The sequence below is a fragment of the Oratosquilla oratoria genome, chromosome 33 (genome assembly GCF_046742065.1).
Source record: "Oratosquilla oratoria isolate Oo_2021 chromosome 33, ASM4674206v1, whole genome shotgun sequence".
NCBI classification, from domain to species: domain Eukaryota; kingdom Metazoa; phylum Arthropoda; class Malacostraca; order Stomatopoda; family Squillidae; genus Oratosquilla; species Oratosquilla oratoria.
The window spans coordinates 46,967,418-46,986,786 of NC_134809.1; the positions used below are offsets into that span (position 1 = coordinate 46,967,418).

Below are 19,369 nucleotides of genomic sequence, written 5' to 3' on the forward strand. Positions count from 1 at the left end.
TATTTTTAACTGCATGGATGATTTCATAAAAATTCATGATATTGGCTTGGAAAAATGCATTTCAGTATGCACAGATGGAGCAAAGGGGATGACAGGAAAATTATCTGGTGCCATAACTAGAATCAAGAATGTTGCAAAGAACAGCAGCAGTAATCACTGCATTCTTCACAGATATACATTAGTAACAAAAAGGATTTCAGCTTCATTGAAGACATTTTTGGATGAAGCAGTGTAGATTATAAATGTTATTAAAACTCGGCCATTACAATCAAGAATATGTAAGGCTTTATGTGAAGATATGGGAAGTCATCATACGACTCTTCTTTTACATACCGAAGTTAGATGGCTTTCGAGAGGAAACGTTCTTGTGAGAATGGTTGAGTTGAGAAAAGAATTGTTGTCTTATTTTCTTGATCATAAATTTAGATTGTCTGAACGATTAAGAAATAGTATATGGTTGTCAAAACTTGCATATTTAGCAGATATTTTTTCAAAACTGAATGAAACATGCCTGTCCCTACAAAGGAAAGAAACAAACATTTTTCGAGCTCAAGATAACATAATATCTCTATCACGTAAATTGCAATGCTGGACTTCAGAAGTAGAAAATCATAATTTTGACTGCTTTCCGCTTCTTACTGAATTTCTACAAGAATTTGAAGTGGATTTAGATACCGAAACCTTCAGTGATATTAAGGGACATCTCAACAGCTTATCAGAATCTCTTATTGAGTATTTTCCTAACTTGAAGAACAAAGACCATTACTGGGTACAAAATCCATTCAAAGTAACAGAAAAACCAACAGGATTTCCAGCAGTGGATTATGAACACTTGATAGGCCAAGTTTGAAGAAGTGCCATTAGATCTTTTTGGGGGGAATCTAAGTGATAAATATCCAAACGAGCCGTAAGAGTACTCTTACCATTTGCGACAACTTATTTGTGCGAATCAGGATTTTCAAGATATGCTAGCACGAAAACTAAATATCGAAGCAAACTGGATGCTACACCGGATATGAGAATTCAATTATCTAGCATTAAACCAAATTTTAAGAGGATAATGATGTCCAAGAAACAGATGCATTCTTCCCATTAGTTATTTTTTTAAGGAAATTATGTATAACTTACTATTTTGAGTAAAAAAGATGCTTATTTAAAATATATTCATTTTTCATTATAGTATTTTTAAGGAAATTATGTACAAATTACTATTTTGAGTAAAAAGTATGTTTAAAATAAATTCATTTTTCAGTATAGTATGTTTAAGGAAATTATGTTGTACAACTTACTATTTTGAGTAAAAAGTATGTTTATTTAAAATAAATTCATTTTTCAGTATAGTTTGTTTTAAGGAAATTATGTACAACTTACTATTTTGAGTATAAAGTATGTTTAAAATAAATTCATTTTTCAATATAGTATGTTTTATTTTGGGTTCCATTTTTTTTTTTTTTTTAATAAATAAATAAATAAATAAATAAATAATGTCAAAGGGTTCCGCAACAAAAAAAGTTTGGGACCCACTGATCTATACGTATACCGCTATGAAAATCTACGGATGTTAGGGCAATATTTTTGATGACCAGACGTTTGGCATGACCGGACCACCCTTCCCCCCAATTAGTCTGGGCTTTCGAGGTTCGACTGTATATATCATTGCAATAAATAACAATAATTTGTAATGATTGAGTGCTATTGCTAGTGACTTCTGGCAACTCTGTCTCTGTAACAGAGGTTATATATAGACCCCAGCATGGGTAGATGCCACTGCATCCCTTGACCACTCCCTAACGATGCAGGAAGATCAAAGACAGTTGATGAGTCTGAGGAAGAAGAAACCCAAAACTGAAAAAACAAAGAAAAGTGTAAATGTTACATTAGGATGTAATGTCATAGGACAAAATGTCGCAATGGGATGTAATGACAGTGGAGGACAAAAGATCACGATGGGAAGTAATGATAGTGGAGGACAAATTATCATGATAGGATGTAATGATAATGAAGGAGAAAATATCACGGTAGGATATAATGTCAGTGGAGGACAAAATATAATTTTAGGAAGGGATACCGGACAGAATGTCAATGAAGGCCAAAATATCATGATAGGATGTAATGACAGTGGAAGACAAAAGATCACAATGGGATGTAATTATAGTGGAGGAAAAAACATCACGGTAGGATATAATGTCACTGGAGGACAAAATATAATTTTAGGAAGGGATGCCGGACATAATGTCAATGAACGACGGGAGGCCGGCATGAATCACGGTGACGTAGGGAGGCAAAATGTACAAAAGAGATCGGATGACCGTGATTGACCAGATGTCTGTGATGGGGGAAATGTTAATGTTAATTTTGATGGGAGAAATGTTAATGAGGCATTGAATGTCAATGAAGGACCAAATAATAATATAGAGCAAGGTATAAATAAAAAACAAAATGATAATGTAAGACATGATATTGAAACTCAAAATGTGTCAAAAAGAAATAATCACGAGTTTCTTAAAACCATGTACTTTAATGCTCATTAAAGCTTCATTAAATCGGCGACCCCCCTCTCCGTCCCCCCATATAAAGGAGAGGACGGGGAGAAATCCCTTCGGGCTGCGTCAAAAATTTTGCTCACACACACTACCTCACCCCCCATCCCCCCGCCCATTCCACCTCATGCATCACAACATCTTCCACATACAACCATTCTCCATTCACCCCTGTCTTCTGTCCTCTCCCATCCTTCCTCAACAGACATTCCCCTCTTCCCCAAAGCCCCCTTCACCCCATCCATTCCATCTCATCCTAGGACGTCCCCTCATGTTCACTCCCTCCACATCTGCCTTCCATACCTCCTTTACTAGTCTTTCTTCACTCATTCTTTCCATGTGTCCAAACCATCCTAATACTCTTTCATCAACCCTATCTCCCAACTCCCTTTCCACCCCTCCTCACCTCCTCATTTCTCACTCTATCCAGCCTAGTAACCCCCATCATACTTCTCAGACACCTCATCTCAAACACATTCAAGCTCCTTCTCTCTTCCTCTCTTATGTTCCATGTTTCTGCTCCATACAGTGCTGTTGGCACAATCACTCCTTCATACAGTCTCATCTTAGCATCCATTCCCAAATTTCTATTCCTCATTACTCTTTTTAATCCACCAAGGCATTTACTCGCTTCGCTCAATCTACATTCTACCTCCACCTTTACTCCACCTTTTCCTGCCACATTTGCACCCAAGTATCTAAAACTATCCACTTCCTCCAGTTGCTCTCCCTTAATGCTCACTTCCAGATTACTGCCACTTTCACCCCTTGTACATCTCATCACCTTACTTTTACCCACATTTATCTTCAGCTTTCTTCTATCACACACTCTCCCAAACTCTGTCACCAACTTCCTCAATCCCTCCTCCGATCCTGCCACAAGCGCAGTGTCGTCCGCAAACAACAGCTGGCTCACCTCCCACTTTTCTCCATTTTCTTTAACCCCTTCCATACGGTGCCACACACGTAGGCGTCATGAGGAGCAAGTGGATTCGCGACGCTGCCATATCGGCGTCTTGATTATATTTATTGTAGTCGCCCCTGTGTTTTTACATTCTCCCTAATCTGCTCTTAATCCCATTCTCTGTGGTTTTCAAAATTCACGGGTGAAAGAGAGAACGATCGATATAAGCCGTGACTATATTTTATGATGCGAGTATTATTACGACATGTCGTACGGCTGGCATTGGCTGCTGCCCGCGAGATTTAAGTCTCGTAGTGAAGTGGTTAACCATCTCCAATCCCTGACCCACTACCCTTGCATTTACCTCTCGCAATACCCCATCCATGTATAAGTTGAACCGCCAGGGTGACATAACGCATCCTTGACGAAGTCCCACCTTTACCTTACACCACTCACTCTCTCCATTTCTAATCGTGACACAAGCTCTACTACTCTCATAAAAACTCTTGACAGCTCCGAGAATCTTTCCTCCTATCCCGTATATCCGCATAACCGCCCACAGTGCCTTTCTGTCTACCCTATCGTAAGCCTTTTCCAGATCCATAAAGGCCCAAAAAACATCCTTCCCCTTTCCTATAGCTTTCTCACATATCTGTCTTACCACAAAGATCTGATCTATACAACCTCTACCTGTTCTAAATCCACACTGTTCCTCACCAATTACTCCCTCTCTTCCTCTCCTAATCCTCTCAATCAAGATCCTCCCATAAGCCTTCCCAACTACACTTACCAAGCTAATCCCTCTGAAACTACTACATTCACACTTGTCTCCTTTTCCCTTGTAAAGTGGAACTATACAAGCACTCCTCCAGTCCTCTGGCACTCTACCTTCTCTCCAGCAAACATTAAATAACCTCACCAACCAGTCCACCATCAGTGTACCTCCTTTTTTAAGACATTCTGCATGCATCCATCCAGACCAGGTGCCTTACCTGCTTTCATCATCTTAACTGCTGCCTTCACTTTGCTTTAACTTTTAGGAATGCATCCTGTGGGGCTACAAGGAGAAGGATGCCTAGTCCCAATCCCCGTCCCTTTCTTCTCGCCTCTTACGATCCAAGTGGGAATACTTGGTGGCAGTATTCTTTTCCCCCACCACAGGGAATTCCCCCACCACAGAAAAAGAATACTCAGAGAAATGGTACAGGACAGCAACAAGGGGTTGGGGGACAGCATAACGGAGGGACAGTCGTAGTATAAAAGTGTCATCATTTCTCTATGAACAGAGTTTTTCCTCTATCATAGACAAAACGATGTGCGGCTCTGGTCCGTAGGGGCGACCCATATAGACCCTAAAGTATCGACTGCGTGCTACTTTGCCACAATAACAAGCAGCCAATACCTCAGACAGCCTTGCTGTGGATGTGCTGTGTCTTGCGACACTGCTTCTGACCCAGGGCAGTGGACAGGGTGCAGGGATGACCCGTCATCTAGGTGCTAAGATGGGAGGGAGGGGTGTGGAGTGTTTTCGGGGATGGAATGGTTGGGAATGATTTTATCCCTTTTCCTTTTTGGCTACCTCCCTAGTAAGGGGGAAAAAGCCTTGGTATATGTATGTATGTACTTTAATGCTCGTAGTATTAGAAACAAATTTCAAGAAATACAGGCGTATGTCAAAAGCGAAAATCTCGATAAGATAGGAATAACTGAGACATGGTTAAACAGTACAGAGTTCGAAGCTGAATTTAATATTGCGGGATTTAAACACTTTCATCAGGATAGAAACCACAAGAAAGGTGGGGGTGTTCTGTTGTACGTTCATGCTTGTGTTTTAGAGAAAGTGAAACAGGATGCATATGATGTTTGTGGGTTGAGTTAACCCAAACAAATGGACAAAAAAGGAATTTAGGTGTAATATATAGGCCAAAGACATTTATCATTAGCAGACGACAAACTGTTATTTCAAGAACTGTCTAGTTTCTGCAACCAGGATTTATTGATAATGGGTGATTTCAATTTTACTGACATTGATTGGATGACCCTTGAACATGGCCATATAGGTAGTTGCTTGATTGATTTTCTTGGTGACAATTACTTAATTCAGCATATAAAAGAGCCCACAAGATATGGAAACTTACTCGATCTATTGATCACTAGCCGCGAAAGCATGGTAACTGATGTAGAAGTCGGTGAATCTGTTGCAAATAGCGATCACAACTTAGTTAGATTCAAACTCCTAAACAATTTTAGAATAGATACTTGTGTTTCTAAAATACCCGATTTCAGTAAAGCTCAGTTCATAGGACTACGTTAGGAGCTTCAGCTTACAGATTGGGAGGCAAAATTAAACAAAAGGCCTGTAGATCAGATGTGGGAAATATTTCAAAATATGCTCACTAGGATGATTCAAACTTGCATTCCTTTTATGGACAGACATCTCCCAAATCAGGCTCGCCCAAAGTGGCTTGACAAAGAAACTGAAAAAAGTATTGCTAAAAAGAGACAGGCTTATATGCAAAGGGGGACGGAGAGGGGGGGTCGCCGATTAAATGAAACGGCCTCGCTGTGGATGTACTGTGTCTTGCGACACTGCTTCTGACCCAGGGCGGTGGGCAGGGTGCAGGGATGACCCGTCATCCAGGAGGTGCTCAGATGAGAGGAAGGGTGGGAGGGGTGTGGAGTGTATTTAGAGATGAAATGGGTGGGAGTGTTTTTATGCCTTTCCCTTTTTGGCTACCTCCCTTGGAAGGGGGAAAAAGCCTTGGTATATGAAAGATGATGAATGAAAGTGCTCAGGTGCATCTAATGACTATGAAAGTTATGTATCAATACAGAGAGATTTAAAAAAGACAATAAGAAAAAGAAAACAACAATATGAAATGAACATCGCTGATAAATCCAAAGAGAATCCCAAAGAATTCTATAGTTACATTAGAGATAAAAAGGTTGTTAGGAATCACATTGGTCCACTATTATCTGCTGACGGTCAACTTGAATATTCAAATGAAGGAATGTGTAATATCTTAAACAATTATTTTATCTCGGTATTCATAAACGAAACACCTCAAAGTAAATTCAACTGAACCTGTGAAAAGTCTAGGGTAAACTTACTATGCTAAATATAACAAAAGAAAAAATTAAAAGGTGTATAGATAAACTCAAAGTTAATAAAACACCAGGGCCTGATGGTTGGCATCCAAAAATCTTAAAGGAAATGAAAAATGAGATTGTTGTTCCATTAGAAATTATTTTCAAGAAATCCATCATATCTGGAGATGTGCCAAGAGAATGGAAGCTAGCTAACGTTACTCCCATATTCAAAAAAGGTGACAAAAAGAAGCCAAATAACTATAGGCCTATAAGTTTGACTTCAATCGTAGGAAAAATAATGGAAACTATCATCAGAGATGCTATCGAACATCATTTAGAAAGTAACCATTTGATAAGTGATAGCCAGCATGGTTTCAGACGGAAATGTTCTTGCGTGACTAACTTACTCGAATTCTACAACACAGTTATCTCGAATTATGACAATTGAAACAATATAGATTTACTATATCTAGACTTTGCAAAAACTTTTGATACCGTCCCACACGAAAGACTACTTACTAAATTAGCTTTACATGGAATAAGTGGTAGCCTATTAGGTTGGACTAGTAATTGGTTGAATGGTCAAAAACAGAGAGTTGTTTTAAATGGAAAATCTTCTAGATGGAAAAATGTTACAAGTGGAGTTCCTCAGGGTTCCATTCTTGGACCACTTCTATTCATAGTATATATAAATGATATAGACTATGGACTAAAATCTACTGTTTCCAAATTTGCTGATGATACAAAACTGTGCGGAGTGGCAAATGATCACTCAAACCAATTACATATTCAAGAAGATTTAGATAAATTACAGCAATGGTCTGAAAAGTGGCTAATGAAATTTAACACAAGTAAATGCAAGGTAATGCACATAGGTAAAAATAACAGTAAGTACGATTACAAGTTATTTGGAAATTCCTTAACAAAAGTGGATAGTGAAAAAGATCTCTGCGTAATTATCAGTAACGACTTCAAATCATCCAAGCAGTGTATTTCAGCCTCTGAGAAAGCAAATAAGATTTTAGGACTGATTGTGCGATCTTTTGATTTCAAAAGTCCATCACTCATTAACAAGCTATATAAATCGTTAGTTCGTCCACATTTGGAATATGCTGTTTCCGTATGGTCACCGAATCTCATTAAAGACATTGACAGACTGGAAAAAGTACAATGGCGAGCCACAAAACTGATTCCAAATATCAAAAATAAATAATAACATAAGAATAAAGGAGACTGCAAAAGACCATAAGGCCTACACTTGGCAGCTCCGTATCCATCACCACCTGTCATCCCCATCCATAAAGTTGTCTAATCGTTTTTTAAAACAACTGATAGTTTCAGCGCTGACTACATGGTTACTAAGTTTATTCCATTCATCGACCACCCTATTAGTAAACCAATTCTTGCCTATTTCCTTCTTAAATCTAAATTTGTCCAGTTTATACCCATTACTGCGAGTCCTGCCCTGTTGTTTTATTATGATGACCTTGTTTGCATCACCCTTGTTATAGCCTTTGATCCGCTTGAACACTTCTATTAGATCACCCCGCACTCTGCGTCTTTCCAGAGAGTGCAAGTTTAGGTGCCTAAGCCTCTCTTCGTAAGGCAAATTTCCAAGTCCTTGTATCATTTTGGTCATTATTCTCTGTACTGATTCTAGTGAATTTATGTCCATTCTGTAGGACGGAGACCAAAACTGTACCGCATAGTCAAGGATGGGTCTAACTATCATACGAAAATCGACTAAAACATATGAATCTGTTTTCCCTAAAAAAACGTAGACTCAGAGATGACTTGATACAGGTCTTTAAGATCTTAAAGGGAATTGACAACATCAAAAGTGACAAAATTTTCACATTGAATGAGAATCAGACAAGAAACAATGGTCTCAAACTGTCCGGAAATAGATTCAATTTGGAAGTGGGTAGAAACAACTTTGCCAACTGTATAGTTAATGAATGGAATAAACTTCCTGCAGAGGCGGTACAATGTAGTTCAATTCGAAGCTTTAAGAATCATTTAGATAAACACCTAAGCAATATGCTGTAATGATTATAATTTATTTTGTATTATTTGTTTTTGTTTTGTTATCATTTGTCTGTCTGATTTTCATTTATTATTAGTTATATGTCAATTTATTATTATTTACTATTTACCTGTTTGTTTATTATCTAACTATACCTATGACTGAACATCAACATATATGAATGAATATGAATAAATTTTATTCTAAATATTATCAATAGTCAAGCCTAAAAAACTAAATAAGGAAATGCCATGATATCCCTTATTTATATTAGTATGTAGGGGTTCAAAGTTAGTGAAAACTTTGACGGCCTGTATCTCAAAACCTAAGTTTTATACCTTCAAACTTCTACTCCTCCATAACATCTTAATCAATTTCAATGAAAATTCACACATGATATGTCTAAATCTGCCTGATTGATGAAATAGAAGTTATTTTTAATATCTGAAAGGGTTCATTTTTCCCAAAAAAAAAAAATCCCCTATTTGAAGGGGGACAGGGTGGGAAAAATATAAAAATTAAAATTCCACAAACTAATTTAACTAAAATTTCTCTCTATTAGTTTGAAGGTCTGGATGAGGTCCTTCCACCATATTAATTTCATTCATGTAGAGCAATTATTATAGGAGTAGCCATTTCAAAATTATCAATTTTTTTGAAAGGTAGGTGTGGGGGGGGGGCAAAACATGAAAGGGTTGCAGATTAGTTTTTTTCGGTAGGAAAGATGTATATGGTGTCCCTAACTCCTGGCATAAATTTCTGTGCAATAACCCAATTAATAAAGATTTTTATCTTTTGATCAGCTGGTCCCCTTAAAGAAGATGGAGAAAAGTGGGAGGTGAGCCAGCTGTTGTTTGCAGACGACACTGCGCTTGTGGCAGGATTGGAGGAGGGATTGAGGAAGTTGGTGACAGAGTTTGGGAGAGTGTGTGATAGAAGAAAGCTGAAGATAAATGTGGGTAAAAGTAAGGTGATGAGATGTACAAGGGGTGAAAGTGGCAGTAGACTGGAAGTGAGCATTAAAGGAGAGCGATTGGAGGAAGTGGATAGTTTTAGATACTTGGGTGCAAATGTGGCAGGAAAAGGTGGAGGTAGAATGTAGATTGAGAGAAGCAAGTAAATGCCTTGATGGATTAAAAAGTGTAATGAGAAATAGACATTTGGGAATGGATGCTAAGATGAGACTGTATGAAGGAGTGATTGTGCCAACAGCACTGTATGGGGCAGAAACATGGAACATAAGAGAGGAAGAGAGAAGGAGTTTGAATGTGTCTGAGAAGTATGATGGGGTTTACTAGGCTAGATAGAGTGAGAAAGGAGGAGGTGAGGAGAACAAGGGTGGAAAGGGAGTTGGGAGATAGGGTTGATGAAAGAGTATTAGGATGGTTTGGAAACATGGAAAGAATGAGTGAAGAAAGACTAGTAAAAGAAGTATGGAAGGCAGATGTGGAGGGAGTGAACATGAAGGGACGTCCTAGGATGAGGTGGATGGATGGGGTGAAGGGGGCTTTGGGGAAGAGGGGAATGTCTGTTGAGGAAGGACAAGAAACGACAGTAGACGGGTGAATGGAGAATGGTTGTGTATGGATGATGATGTGATGCATGAGGTGGAATGGGCGGGGAGATGGGTGGTGAGGTAGTATATGTGAGTAAAATTTGATGCAGCCCAAAGGGATTTCTCCCCGTATTCTTTTATGCCAGGGGGGATGGAGAGGGGGGGTCGCCGATTTAATGAAGCGGCCTTGCTGTGGATGTGTGTCTTGCAACTCTGCTTCTGACCCAGGGCAGTGGACAAGGTGCAGGGATGACCCGTCATCCAGGAGTTGCTAAGATAAAAGGGAGGGTGGAGAGGTGTGGAGTGTATTCAGGGATGGAATGGGTTGGAATGATTTTATGCCTTTTTCTTTTTTGGCTACCTCCCTTGTAAGGGGGAAAAAGCCTTGGTATATGTATGTACATGGGAAATTAACTATTTACATAAGAATCATGACTCACAGGACACGCTGTTCGACTGAGACAGCAATTTGTAGACAAGTGCAAATTTCCAGAGGTTGGGACACAGTGGAGGAGGACATGGTGATGCAATCAGGGGCAACAACAGCATGTGTAAAACAGCAATGTCTTTGAGTAAAAGGGGGATGTATATTGAGCAGGGAAGGGAGAAGGCAGAAGATGGGTATAAGTGGGAAATGATAGTGAATGGGACAATAGATTGACACAGCATCTCCATTTACACATGAAAAGACACAAAGGGAAGGATATGTTAATGAAATGCCCAACCCTGCTGTGGATATGCTCTATCTTGGTGCCTTGCAATGGTTGGGAAGATTATTATTATTCTATATTTATATATATATATATATATATATATATATATATATATATATATATATATATATATATACACATACAGTCGAACCTCGAAAGCCTGGACTAATTGGGGGGAAGGGTGGTCCGGTCATGCCAAAAGTCTGGTCATCGAAAATGTCGCCCTAACACCCGTAGATTTTTGTATCAGTATACGTATAGGTAATGTATGATATGGCTTAGAAACACAAGGATAATACTCTAACACTGTAATAATAACAATACTGTAATAATAATTATAATAATTCTGTAATAACTGTAATACAGGCATGTAAATGTACTGTACATACAGTGTACTGTACTGTATTTTTTATTACGTACACTGTAAATATCGGAAGGTATGCACGCGGGACAGTGGTGGCGGCCAGGGTTGCCGCATTTTCTACACTGCCGTGTGGAATGGGAGTGTTGCCATACCGGGGCGTACATTTTTCTCGGGAGTGTGCAGACTTTCATAGCAAGATATACTGTACTTGTCAAACTTTGACAAAATGTTGGTTCTAGTTTTTTTATTCTTGAATGTATATAAGGCCCCCATGCCCAAACATATTCAGTAAGATATAACAATTATTTTTTTTATTATTATTATTATCGCTAAAATAAAGCTGAAACTTTAGCGTAGAATTTTTTTCTACACCGTAAAAACGTATCTTTTGGGGCATGATATTTTATAACACAGTTACCAATAAAAGTCATATTTTGATGTACCATTTGTTATTTGATAACTAGTTCTATGATTTTTAAACAAAAGTTTGAGTTTTTTAATGTTTTTAACAGCCAGCTGATATGTAGAAAAAATTCCTCATGTCCTTGTGCAGTTGCCACATGCCGCTATTTTACTATATTTTGGTACAAAATTCTACGAAACGGCAGCCCGGGTGCTAAAAGAAAGCTGAAACTTTAGCTTAGAATTTTTTTCTATAACGTAAAAACGTATCTTTTGGGGTATGGTATTTTATGAGTAACACAATTACCAATAAAAGTCATGTTTTGATGTACAGACGCTCCTCTACTTACGTTCATTCATTTTACGTTTTTTCGATTTTACGTTTGAACTGACTAAAAAAAAGTTAGAAAAAAAATTTGAGTGAATTTTTTAGTTTAGCGCGCTCTCCGTAGTTCAAACGATACTTGCGCATGACGCTGCATCCATTGTTTACATGGCACAAACGACAGACTGAACGTGCCTTGCCTCCTCCTCCTCCTCCCCTCCTCCTCCACCATCTCCATTTATGTTGCTTGAATTTAATTTATTTGAAATTAATGTTACAGTAAACTCGCGCTTATCCGAACGCGTTTAACCGAATAATCGCATTAACCGAACATTTTCTCAATACGGTAGCCATCGTTTTATCCGAACATTTTCTCAATACGGTAGCCATCGCTTCAACCGAACGTATTTGGATCTCAACCGAACATTCAAACACCCCGCCGCCTCTTCCGCCACCCCCGCGCCACCCGCAAGCTTCACTAAGTGCTCACACGGTGGCAGCACACTCCATGTTTACACCTGATCGGCTGTTTATACTCTATAGAATATGTTTATGAACTATTTTAAGTATTTCCATGTGTATGTTAAGTTTACAGGTACGAATATTGCAGCTGACATTATTGCATAAAACCCTATGGGAATGAACCATACAAAGTCGGATTAACCGGACATTTTGGTTAATCGGACATTTCTAATCCTCCTTGGAGTTCGGATAAGTGGATGTTTACTGTATTTTACAATGTTGTGTATAATTAATGATTTAGGGGTGTTTTATAAGATACGGTAATAGAATTTACGGATGTATAGTACAGTATGAACGGTCATACAATACTAGAACGTACAGTAACAACTTGCTTTCATTTTCAACTTACGTTCGGCCATTCGGCACGTAACTAAAATGTAAGTTGAGGAGCGTCTGTACCATTTATTATCTGATAACTAGTTCTATGATTTTTAAACAAAAGTTTGAGTTTTTGAATGTTTTTAACAGCCCGCTATGTAGAAAGAAATTCCTCATGTCCTTGTGCAGTTGCCACTGCCGCTATTTTACTACATTTTGGTACAAAATTCTACGAAACGACAGCCCTGGCAGCGGCTTGACTGGGCCGGGTTTGAGTACACGTGTACAGCCATCACTGCCACCTACCAGACAAATAGGGAACTTTGCTTGAGAAGTCCACCCTTTGTTCATTTCGACCGGTCATAAAATATATATATATATTTTTGTCGATGGTGGAGTGCTTGTCTTGGTTGGCTACCTCCCTTATAAAGGATAAGAAGCCTTTTAGTATATAGATATTACATGTAGCCTTAAGATAGTTACAGGTAACTTACATTTTTCCATCTTTTACAGTCTACCAACAGATGTTCAGTCTGAAGCAATTCCTCTTGTCCTGGGAGGTGGAGACACACTCATGGCAGCTGAGACTGGTAGTGGTAAGACAGGAGCATTCTGTCTCCCCATCCTCCAGATTGTGTGGGAAACCCTCAAAGATATACAACAAGGAAAATCAAATAAAGTTAATAAAGAAGTTTGTAAGTACACATTGAATTTGTTTCAGTGACTCCATTGAATGTTGAATTCTTAAAATCAGATATAATAACCCTTAATGGCCTTCGCCCCACACATTCACAAGCACAGGCTTTGGACAGTGATTCAGTTTAACATTGTGAACCCCCTCTGTCAGGAGGTTAGGACAGCATATGGAAACTAATAACACTCAGTTTTTGCCATTTGCATAGGATAACAAAAACCAGAATGTTTAAAATTGCAAATGATTGACTCTCTCCCACAGAAGCCTCATTAAAGAACATTTTTGTACCAGTTTGAAGTGTGTTGGAAAAAAAACGTATACCAAAAGATTTTTCCCTTACAAGGGTAGGTAGCCAAAAAACAAAGGCATGAAAACCAATCCCACACATTCATCCCTGTCTGGGGTTATTTCCTGCTTGTTGTGGGGTTAAAAGCTGTTAAGTAGCATGCAGCTGATACTTTAAGGTCTATCTGTGGTGCCCCAATGGACCAGAGCCATGCATTATTTTGTCTGTGGTAGAGGAAATTTCTATTCATAGAGAAATGATGGTACTTTATTATATTCCGACTGTCCCTCCACTATGCTGTCCCCCACTCTTGTTACTGTCCTGTACCAGTTCTCGGAATGTTCATTTCACATTTTGCCAAACCCTGTGGTGGGGGAAAAGAATACTGCCACCAAGTCTTTCCACTTGTCGTATGAGGCAACAAAAATGGGATGGGGATAGGACTAGGCTTCCTTCTCCCTGTAGCCCCAAAGGCATTCCTAAAAAAATAATATTAATACATAATTATCATAACATTTACAGGTTCAGTAAAAACAAAACATAGGTACAATGCATACACAAATAATTCATTAGAACCACACTTAACTATGTCTCTACAGCATGGTTGCTAAGATTGATTTATTGATGTATGCTATGACTGACCTTTCTTTCTACCTCCACTACTACCATGTTCCCATGTGTATACAAGGTGACTATTTGAACATAAGAACATAAGAAATAAAGGAGACTGCAAAAGACCATAAGGCCTACACTAGGCAGCTCCGTATCCATCACCACCTGTCGTCCCCATCCATAAAGTTGTCTAATCGTTTTTTAAAACAACTGATAGTTTCAGCGCTTACTACGTGGTTACTAAGTTTATTCCATTCATCGACCACCCTATTTGTAAACCAATTCTTGCCTTGAGAGGACTAGAGATCCTTATTATATTTTTTTCTTTCAAACAATAATAAATATCTCTTCCCTAAATGACTTATGGTCCTGTCTGGAGGCCGTTGCCTGTTTCCAGGAGGCCATGGGAGAGACCAGAGGAAATGGATTGATTGATTGATTAATAATTCTTTCTTATTTCTGTTTCCAGCCCCACACTGGCTTCTAAGCTTCTTTGATAGAGATACTGGGATGGCTGTAACACCGGATGGCTTACGCTGTCAGTCCCGTGAGCCCAAAGCCTGGCAGGGTGTCCGGTGCACAAAGGGTGTTACTGGGAAGGGAAAATATTACTATGAAGCAACTGTATCTGATGAAGGATTGTGTCGAGTTGGCTGGTCAACAAGACAGGTGAGGTATTAGTGATATGTACATTAATGATGTGGAAGAGATTAAGGTGTAATGATAATAATTTCCAGTTCAGCTTTTTTGTGGAACAAGTCATGACCTTAGTCTATACATTTCATTAACTATGAAGTGGGTGAAGATTTTCCTGTTCCTTACCTTGATTTGCAGATAACAGCTGATTGAACGGTTGTTCTTGTTCATTTTTGTTTTTACATGAACTCTTTTTCTCTTCTTCGTCTCCTTTTCCTCTTCCTTCTTGCCTTTGTTCCATTGCCCCCCTCCCTTACACTCAGCCATTACTCAAAGTGAGAACTAGTCATGGTAGAGGAAAATCCTCCCCATTTGTCTCACCCATCACTTTCATCCCTGTCATTCCATCTTGCAACAATTCAAGGGTTACACCTCATCACTAACTCTGGCTGGTTATCCCCAGCACTGATTCACTGTAATAATTACTCTGGGCTTTTACAGGCTGCACTTGACTTGGGTACCTGCAAGTGGGGCTTTGGCTTTGGAGGTACAGGCAAGAAATCCAATTGTCGTCAGTTTGACGACTATGGTGAAGCTTTTGGTCTTCATGATGTGATAGGGTGTTACCTTGACATGGAGGGTATGGAGATGAGGTATTCCAAGAATGGTGTTGACCTGGGTAAAGCATTTTCACTGAGAAGTGACTTTAAGAATGCTACTCTCTTCCCATCATGTGTTTTGAAGGTAAGTTTTCCCCAGTCATGGTTATGGTAGATTTATAATTATACACACACACATACACTAGCTGCTTCATCGTCAAAGAGGAAGGAGGGTCAACAATTGAGCTCCGACTTAGCACTTTGTTGTTGGATTCAGGAAAAATGCCTTTTAGTTGTCTTTTGAGATGTAGTGTTGTGTTCTCAGTGACTGGTAAGGTATCTAATCCAGTACTTAAATAAGTATAGTTTTAGCACAAAATGGAGGAAAATAAAGAAGAAAAGAAACAAACCAACAAAGAGAGGATTAGACATGAGTAGAGTGGAGTCACCACTGGGAGTAATCCCTAAGAAAATGTGTATAAACATTACTCGGAAGACAACTCAGTGGTATGACAATAGAGTTTTTCGGGATTTCAGAGGGAAAAGTGGAGCAATAGAAAAAATTATGGACATAGAATACTAGGATTAGCTGGGTGCTAAGAAATCAAGATATCAATGACTTGGTAGACGAATTAATTGATTTAGAATTAGACCATAGAGCTTTGCAATTAGAGATGTCAAACTTACACAGAACCAACGATGAAATAATCAGAGAATTGAATTATCTAAAAAGTGAACTAGATATGATTAAAAGAAAATGAAAGAAAAATTAGAATAGAAACAAAAATGAAGAACTAAAGCGGTCAAAGAACAATTACAAGCAGTGATTGAAAAAATGGGAGAATCAAAGAGACAGATTTTATTGAAATAAAAAATCAGTGGAAACAGGAACATGAAAATAACAAAAATCTCTTTAACCCCTTCCATACGATGCCGCATACTTAGGCGGCATGAGGAGCAAGTGGATACGCGAGGCTGCCATATCGGAGTCTTGATTATATTTATTGTAGTTGCCCCTGCAATTTTACATACTCTCTAAACTGCCTTTAATCACATTTTCTATGGTTATCAAAATTCACGGGTGAAAGAGAGAACAATCGATATAAGTGGTGACTATATTTTATGATGCGAGTATTATTACGACACGTCGTACGGCTGGCAGCGGCTGCTGCCCGCGAGATTTAAGGCCCATACTGAAGAGGTTAAAAGAGATAGTACAACAACAGGTAGAAGAGAATGCAAAAGAAACAGTAATTAAGGTAATCAAAGAAAAGGAAAACTGGGTGAGAGACACAGTGGATAAAAAGAAGTGCATTGTGGTTTACAGTATCAAAGAAAAACATAATGTACACAAATACCAAAGAAAGAGAAGAGAAAGAAATTGTGAAGAAAATGCTGAAAGTGGTTCAGGACAAGGGTCAGGAATTTGAGAAGGAAATCGACGATGTGCATAGAATGGGTACAAACTGTAAAGCAGGGGTTCCCAAAGTGGTCGATATCGACCTCCAGGGGTCGAAAGGGGGTCAGTGGATTGCTAGGGGTCGATGAGACCATCCAAGGGTTCAAAAGGGGGTCGGTAGATTGCTAGGGGCTCGAAAAGGGTTAGTAAATTACTATGGGGTAGAAAGTCAGTCTTTAAAATCAAATGGTTAGCATGAAATGATCCTGTTCTCCTCCCGTACTGAAACAAGGAGAATGATCAACCAACTAATATCTAAACTTAAAGAAAAACCATGGCATTTCACTGAGTCGAAAATTCTCCCCATTCTGTGCATGTAGGGAGAATCTCACATGCACACAACCACATCGTGAATGAACATCGAGATAGCTTGTGTAATATTATTGGCTTGAATATTACATATAGTAATATAATAAAGAATATGTAATATCACTCTTAACCACTTCACTGCGGGCCAAAATCTCGCGGGCAGCATTAGCTGCCAGACGTACGATGTTGCGTCATAATACTCGCATTTAAAAAATAGTCACCGTTTATATCGATCGTTCTCTCTTTCACCCGTGAATTTTTATAACCATAGAAAATGTGATGAAGCCAGTTTAGAGAGTATGTCAGTTAAGCAGGGACAACTACAATAAATATAATCAAGACGCCGATATGGCAGCCTCGCGTATCCACTTGCTCCTCGTGCTGCCTACGTAGGCGGCACCATATGGAAGAGGTTAACCCCTTCCATACGGTGCCGCACACGTAGGCGTCATGGACTTAGATCTCGGTGGCAGCAGCCAATGCCAGCCGTACGACGTGTCGTAATAATACTCGCATCATAAAATATAGTCACCGCTTATATCGATCGTTCTCTCTTCACCCGTGAATTTTGATAACCATAGAAAATGCGATTACAAAAGAATTAGAAAGAATGTCATTATGGAGGGGCGACTACAATAAATATAATCAAGACGCCGATATGGCAGCCTCGTGAATACACTCGCTCCCCATGACGCCTACGTGTGCGGCACCGTATGGAAGGGGTTAAAGCTACTGGTAGATTGTAAATATTTATTTTGAAACGCTTATGTTTATGTATATGTGAAAGTGTCTGTATCATTATTGGAACACTGTCGCTTTGATGAATGTTGCCATTTAGCCCGTTTGTAATGGATAAAAAAAAAAAAAACGAAAAAAAAAAAAAACGAATAGAATAAGTAAAATCCAAGGATACTAACAGTTATAATGGCTTACTACACATGGTGGGCATATGCTCACACAGATATTTATATTATAAGCTATTCAATGAAATAGTTATAATTGGAATCTCACTCTGAGACTTTGAAATGCGCTGTGATATGGTGATACAAATTTTCTTGCAACTTATTCAGCTTTCATTTTTCCCCCGATTTCTTGCTGAAAAATCATTCTAGGTTTTAATCTGACTTTTTTTTTTCTTTCTTTTTCCTTAAAATGATGATAATGCATGACTTTGGATAATGAATCTACTAAAAATGAAATATAATCGAGTGAAAAGTTCCCCATCAAAATGTAAACAAATGAAGTTTTCTTTCCCTGGTGATGCCATCAAGGCTGCTACACGGTATGACATGTTGCAACCAACCCCCACCCCACCCCTCTCTTGCTGAAGAGATGGGAGCCTGTAGTTCAGTACATTCTCAACTTGCATAGCACTGTCAGTTGTGCCAAGGAAATTATTATTTTGACTTGAATATTGTGTGTAGAAGAAATAATGGCTGCTGCTGATGCGAAGAAGCCGACAATATTCACAAGAATATTTGAAATATGGTTTCACTATTTCCTTTACCAATGAAACTGTGCCATTGTGCCTTCTGTGTGAAAAGACTTTCAAAAGTAATGCCATGAAACCTTCAAAGATGAAAGACCATCTTGAAAGTATTTACTGACAAAAAAAAATCCAAAGACCTTGAATATTTTGTCACTGCAAAAAAAAAAAAAATTAAAAATCAATCAAACATCAGGACTTTCTTCAATCATCTGCTAGTGTTGATAATGAAGGAGGCTTAACAGCATCATACAATATATCCTACATGATAGCAAAGAAAGGCAAACCACATACAATTGGTGATGAAATCACAATTCCAGCAATTAAAGAATTTGTTGAAACTGTATTGAAGAAAGATTCTCAATCTGCTCTTAAGAAACTGCCATTAAGTAACAATACTGTACAGAGACAAATTGATGAAATGTCAAATGATGTATAAAAAAAACTTGACATCTGAACTTCAATGCAGGACGTTTTCTTTGTAACTTGATGAATCAACTTTTGACCGCACAAATCTTCTCATGGCATA

General features: G+C 38.6%; 1 protein-coding gene across 2 annotated transcripts in view; it reads left to right on the top strand.

The window, feature by feature from the left end:
* The window catches only part of LOC143017896 (ATP-dependent RNA helicase Ddx1-like), an 88,968-nt gene that overhangs the window by 15,178 nt on the left and 54,421 nt on the right, over positions 1–19,369 (top strand). For both annotated transcript variants that reach the window (XM_076172935.1, XM_076172936.1), the window contains exons 3-5: positions 13,273–13,454; positions 14,821–15,020; positions 15,489–15,731. In XM_076172935.1, the coding sequence (XP_076029050.1) occupies positions 13,273–13,454; positions 14,821–15,020; positions 15,489–15,731 (625 nt within the window). The remainder of the gene's footprint in view (positions 1–13,272; positions 13,455–14,820; positions 15,021–15,488; positions 15,732–19,369) is intronic.